At 50.0% G+C, this 5,841-nt stretch overlaps 2 protein-coding genes across 2 annotated transcripts in view; one reads left to right on the forward strand and one right to left on the reverse strand.

The window, feature by feature from the left end:
* Positions 1–1,955, reverse strand: part of riok1 (RIO kinase 1 (yeast)) — a 15,670-nt gene extending 13,715 nt beyond the window's left edge. The window contains exons 1-2 of the mRNA XM_046051208.1: positions 1,826–1,955; positions 1,494–1,715 (exon numbers count right to left, since the gene is read on the reverse strand). Coding sequence (XP_045907164.1) covers positions 1,494–1,549 — 56 coding nt within the window. The 5' untranslated portion in view covers positions 1,550–1,715; positions 1,826–1,955. The remainder of the gene's footprint in view (positions 1–1,493; positions 1,716–1,825) is intronic.
* rpp40 (ribonuclease P/MRP 40 subunit) overlaps positions 1,819–5,841 on the forward strand; it is an 8,056-nt gene continuing 4,033 nt past the window's right edge. Inside the window, exons 1-5 of the mRNA XM_046051225.1 lie at positions 1,819–2,005; positions 4,742–4,886; positions 5,005–5,073; positions 5,163–5,258; positions 5,343–5,465. Coding sequence (XP_045907181.1) covers positions 1,886–2,005; positions 4,742–4,886; positions 5,005–5,073; positions 5,163–5,258; positions 5,343–5,465 — 553 coding nt within the window. The 5' untranslated portion in view covers positions 1,819–1,885. The remainder of the gene's footprint in view (positions 2,006–4,741; positions 4,887–5,004; positions 5,074–5,162; positions 5,259–5,342; positions 5,466–5,841) is intronic.

Below are 5,841 nucleotides of genomic sequence, written 5' to 3' on the forward strand. Positions count from 1 at the left end.
GACGTCAGGACGCTCTGACGTCAGGACGCCGAACTCTCTGACGTCAGGACTCTCTGACGTCGGGACGCCGAACTCTCTGACGTCAGGACTCTCTGACGTCGGGACGCTCTGACGTCAGGACGCTCTGACGTCAGGACGCCGAACTCTCTGACGTCAGGACGCCGAACTCTCTGACGTCAGGACTCTCTGACGTCGGGACGCTCTGACGTCAGGACGCTCTGACGTCGGGACGCTCTGACGTCAGGACGGCGAACTCTCTGACGTCAGGACGCTCTGACGTCAGGACGCTCTGACGTCGGGACGCCTAACTCTCTGACGTCGGGACGCCGAACTCTCTGACGTCGGGACGCCGAACTCTCTGACGTCAGGACTCTCTGACGTCGGGACGCCGAACTCTCTGACGTCAGGACTCTCTGACGTCGGGACTCTCTGACGTCGGGACGCTCTGACGTCGGGACGCTCTGACGTCGGGACGCTCTGACGTCGGGACGCTCTGACGTCAGGACGCTCTGACGTCAGGACGCCGAACTCTCTGACGTCAGGACGCCGAACTCTCTGACGTCAGGACTCTCTGACGTCGGGACGCTCTGACGTCAGGACGCTCTGACGTCGGGACGCTCTGACGTCAGGACGGCGAACTCTCTGACGTCAGGACGCTCTGACGTCAGGACGCTCTGACGTCGGGACGCCTAACTCTCTGACGTCGGGACGCCGAACTCTCTGACGTCGGGACGCCGAACTCTCTGACGTCAGGACTCTCTGACGTCGGGACGCCGAACTCTCTGACGTCAGGACTCTCTGACATCGGGACGCTCTGACGTCAGGACGCTCTGACGTCAGGACGGCGAACTCTCTGACGTCAGGACGCTCTGACGTCAGGACGCTCTGACGTCAGGACGGCGAACTCTCTGACGTCAGGACTCTCTGACGTCGGGACGTCGGGACGCCGAACTCTCTGACGTCAGGACGCTCTGACGTCAGGACGGCGAACTCTCGCCGGTTGCTCAGATCAGGGCGCGGTCTGATGTCAGGATGCCGGACGCTGCTGTGAGGTCATGTGGAGGTGATGATGTCACAGCTGGCCTCCCTCAGGTGCAGGTCAACTCACCTGTCCAGCACATCTCCTCACAGATTAGTTTGCTGAATCAGAGTCTTTACTCAGTTCTGGTCCTAACAGACCGGAGTATTACTGCAGTATTCTGTGAGCCCGCCTGATGGTTACTGACGGGTACTGAGGGTTACTGAGGGTTACTGACGGGTACTGACGGGTACTGATGGTTACTGAGGGGTACTGAGGGGTACTGACGGGTACTGATGGTTACTGACGGGTACTGAGGGGTACTGATGGGTTTGGGTTGCTCTATCCACCTCTGCTTGTACACATTATGTGTACAGGTACTTCTGGTACACACGCAAGTACTTCAGGACGTGTCTCGGTAAATAAACGGCCTCACGTGACGTTAATATTATTATTATCGATCAGAGCTTCTCACCTGTTCTCCTCCTCTGCGTCATCAAACTGTCCAGGTACGGAGCCGACCACCGACATGACGTCACACACGGTCACACACCAACACCGAAACCAGAACTGAACCTGAACCCGGTCCAAAGCGAGCCAAGCCGAGTCACAGCAGCTCAGTGTTCACACAGCGTGCTCCCTCCACTTCCTGGTCAGAACACGTGACTACGGTGGGAGGCGAGGGACTTTTAGCGAACTGCAGATCAGAACAAAGTACAACACAGCTGATTGGAAGTGACGTCAAAATGACGCTAGCTTCTCATAGAGCTCTTCAGCCGGAAGCTTTTTATTTTGAAAACCTCTCACAGGAAGCAGGTTGTAGCGGGTCACCAGGACCAGGATCCGGACGCTGCTCAGAGGACAGAGATGCAGTCTGCTGATCTGGACCGGACTCCCCGGTCCCTGCTGGTCTGTGAGCGGTCCAGCTTCCTGGATGAGAAGAACCGGCTGAGCTCTCAGGTGGAGCAGCTGCACTTCAACCACAAGGTTAGCTCGTTAGCTCGTTAGCATGTTAGCTTAGCCAGTTAGCAGCTAACAGAAAAAAAACGTGCTTGGCACGGGATTTCAAAATAAAAGTCTGAAAACAGATGATGGTGACACAGAAAACAGCAGGCAGGTCCGGGGGGCAGGAAGTTAATGTGTGACTGGGTCGGGGGCACAGCGAGCTCTACGGCTGTGAATGAGATTTTACCAGCAAGAACATCAGCTTGCTGATAGAATCACAATCAGCTTTATTGCCAAGTAGTGTTTTACACATACGAGGAATTTGCTGTGGTGATGAGGTGCTACATGTAGACAAACACACAGTCAACATAAATAAATGTAGAAATATATAAATATGGAATAGAAGAACAACGTTACAGATATATACATGTGCGTTATTCTGGGTCTGTGCCGTGCAGAACGCAACGGAAGAGAATAGGAGTGATTTGTCTTGGTAGGAGGTCACTGTGGGAGAGAGATGGACGGGGATCCAAAAAGTGCAGGAGTGGGAACGAGTCCGAAATACCTGGTGCAGGTCTGAGCAGTCCACGCCGACGTCCTGCTTCTGTCCATGTAGAAATACGTTGGAGCATTTTAAATCCTCAACCTCATTCAGAGTCAGATATTTGGAAGGTAGCGCCAAGTTATTCCACTAAGGAGCAGCATGTGGACCAGAGACTAGCTCGGTCATTGGTCGTCAGGCTGGAGGAGAAACAGGTCTGGTCAACTGAGGCAGGACAGTTCAGGCAGATTCTGGAAGAACCAGAAGGGGTCGCATCAAAACCTAAGACCTGGTCCTTCGGTGGGAGGAGCTGATTCACCTGAGAGATTCCACAGACAGAACCAAAACTACTGTAAGTTCATCAAGCCCTAAAATTGTAGAAAAACCTCCGGACCTGACCTTATTGATCCTAATGTCTTGAAATTGGCAGCCGATTTTGTAGCTGTGCCTCTTACGTGTCTGTTTAACCTTCCAGTGGAAATCAGCTTTTGTTCTCCCTTTATTAAAAGGGGGTGACCCAGCTATTCTAAATAATTACAGGCCAATATCTCATTTATCAGTACTAGCTAAGATTCTTGAAGATGTGAGAGATGAACTAAAGGAGTTTTTATACTCAAATACAGTTTTTTTTCTACAAATCAGTCAGTCTTCAGAAAAAGATGTGGCACCATCACAGCTGCAATGAAGGTGGTAGATGACAATTTGGTTGCACTTGACAAGCGGCAACATTCGGCATTAATCTTTATTGATCTGTCCAAAGCTTTCGATACTGTTGATCATTGCCTCATATTACCTCAGGACTTTCAGAGCAAGCAGTTGTATTAGCTGTGAGGTCTATGTTCCAGTACTGTAGCAGTCACTAAGGGGGTACCACAGGGCTCTGTATTAGGTCCACTTTTATTCACTATTTATATAAACAATATGGGTCAAAATGTGTCAAATGCAAATCTTCGTTTTTATGCTGATGATACTGTCATATGTTGCTGTGCGTCAGCTCTTATACAAGCAACCAAAATACCCTTGTGCAGCTGAAATTAGTTCTAAATGCAGATAAGACCAAACTTATGTTGTTTACCAAATCCAGGACCAGGCTTCAAAGCATCCCTCCGGTGGTCCCTCTGGGGGGAAGTGAAACAGAGGTTGTTACCTCCTATAAATACCTCGGCCTTTCAATTGATGGCTCCCTGACTTTTAAGCCACATGTGCTGCACCTGGTGAAAACGCTGAGCCTAAAACTGGGATTTTATTTTCAAAATAAATTGTTTTTCTTTTAAAGTAAAAAGCGATTTGTGGCCACCACTTGTTTATCTGTTCTGGACTATGGTGATCGGTATATATGCATACCTCTGCAGTCTTCATATGATTGACACAGCCTACAAATTGCAAAGCGCTGACTCACCACTGTAAGCTATACTCTCGGGTAGGTGGCGTCCTCTGGCCACCCGAAGGCTCTGTCACTGGTACACTTTCATATATAAGGCAATTCTTGCTCCGCTGCCAAACTACCTATGTGTTCATATCATGCAGAAAAGTAACGGGCGTCACTCTTTGCATTCTCAGGACTTCTTTATGCTCTCTGTGCCAAAGACCCGAACTGTATTCTGCACCTTCAGCATGGAATACATTGCAAAAGGACTTGAAACTCACCGAATTCATCTCACTAAACGCATTTAAATCCAAAATGAAAGACAGATGCCTTAATATGTAAATGCTGTTGGAGTGTAAAGATGACTTTATGAAATGTTAGCTTACCAGTCTCGTGTTATTTGTCTGTACCTGTGTTGGTATTTTTTATATGCTGCTGCCTGTCTTGGCCAGGTCACCCTTGCAAAAGAGGTTCTTAATCTCAACGGGCCTCTCCTGGTTAAATAAAATAATACAAGACACGTAGTACAAATACACACTAACACTGCAGTACTGCTGCACGTCAAGTGATTAGTATCCTGATACACAGAATAATACTTAGTATTACTGCTAGTATTATTATTATTAAGTACTGTGTGTCTGAATACAGAAATCTAATATCCAGCGGACATTTACGTCTCATCACTAGTTTAGTTCCACAGATTAAGTTTGATCGTTCAGACGTTCTAAAGAGAACCAGCAGGAACATCTGGAGAACAGGTTTGTGCTCAGGGGGGCTGTTCTGTGCTGAAACGCAGGTGAGTTACATGTGTGTCATGCCAGAAAACACAAATGTCACTCAGCTTAAGGAATGTGTCGTTTCACCTGTGCAGGTGTCTGTGCTGCTGCCTGAGTGTAGCTCCGCCCCCTCTCACCTGGACGCTGCATTAAACAGTTTCAGCAGTTTCTACCTGATCAGGAAGCTGCCAGTATACGAACTGCTGGACAAACACTTCCTGGAGACGGCCGTTTACCAGGGTAACACCTGCACACGCACACCTGCGCACCTGCACACGCACCCACACACCTGCACAAACACACCTGATGAACAAACAGCAGCAGACTGTTAACGTGTGGAAATGTGTGTGTGTTTCAGGTAGTGTGTACGGTGTGTCATACAGGACCAGGGTGGATGAAGATCCCTGCGTCGCTCTGACGCCAAACGGTAAAAACTCAACACTGCTGACATCATCAGAACCCCACCTGGTGATGTCATCATCTATCATGAACAGGTGTCTGTCTCTCTGTCTGCAGGTCACCTGACTCTCTCTCTGGATAAAGACTCGTATGAGTTGTTGGGAGTTGAAGGGAAACCGTCCAGATTCAACCACAGAGCAAAGTGCAGATTCGGTCAGTGACATCACGCTGACATCACACTGACATGTGCGGTGTGTTTCTCCTGTCACTCAGCGTCTGTATATGTGTGTTTTACAGTGGTATCTATTAATTTGACTGACAGCAGCATGGCTCCTGGTGGGCGGGGCTACCAGAGACTCCTCACAGGCCTGAAGTCACGACTTCTACTGAAAACAGACTTCCTGCTGACACATCATCCCGGTGAGCTAACTTCATGCTAAAGCTAATGTAACTAGCATGGAAGTCACTTGGAAGCAACAACATGAGTGGGGGCGGGGCAAAAGCTAGAGGGCGAGTGCTGGAGGGCAAAAGCTAGAGGGCGAGTGCTGGAGGGCAAAAGCTAGAGGGTGTGGGCTATAGGGCAAAAGCTAGAGGGCGAGTGCTGGAGGGCGTGGGCTAGAGGGCGAGTGCTGGAGGGCGTGGGCTAGAGGGCGAGTGCTGGAGGGCGTGGGCTAGAGGGTGTGGGCTATAGGGCAAAAGCTAGAGGGCGAGTGCTAGAGGGTGTGGGCTATAGGGCGAGTGCTGGAGGGCGAGTGCTGGAGGGCAAAAGCTAGAGGGCGAGTGCTAGGGGGCGAGT

This window comes from Micropterus dolomieu, linkage group LG06 (assembly GCF_021292245.1).
Source record: "Micropterus dolomieu isolate WLL.071019.BEF.003 ecotype Adirondacks linkage group LG06, ASM2129224v1, whole genome shotgun sequence".
In the NCBI taxonomy this organism is placed as follows: domain Eukaryota; kingdom Metazoa; phylum Chordata; class Actinopteri; order Centrarchiformes; family Centrarchidae; genus Micropterus; species Micropterus dolomieu.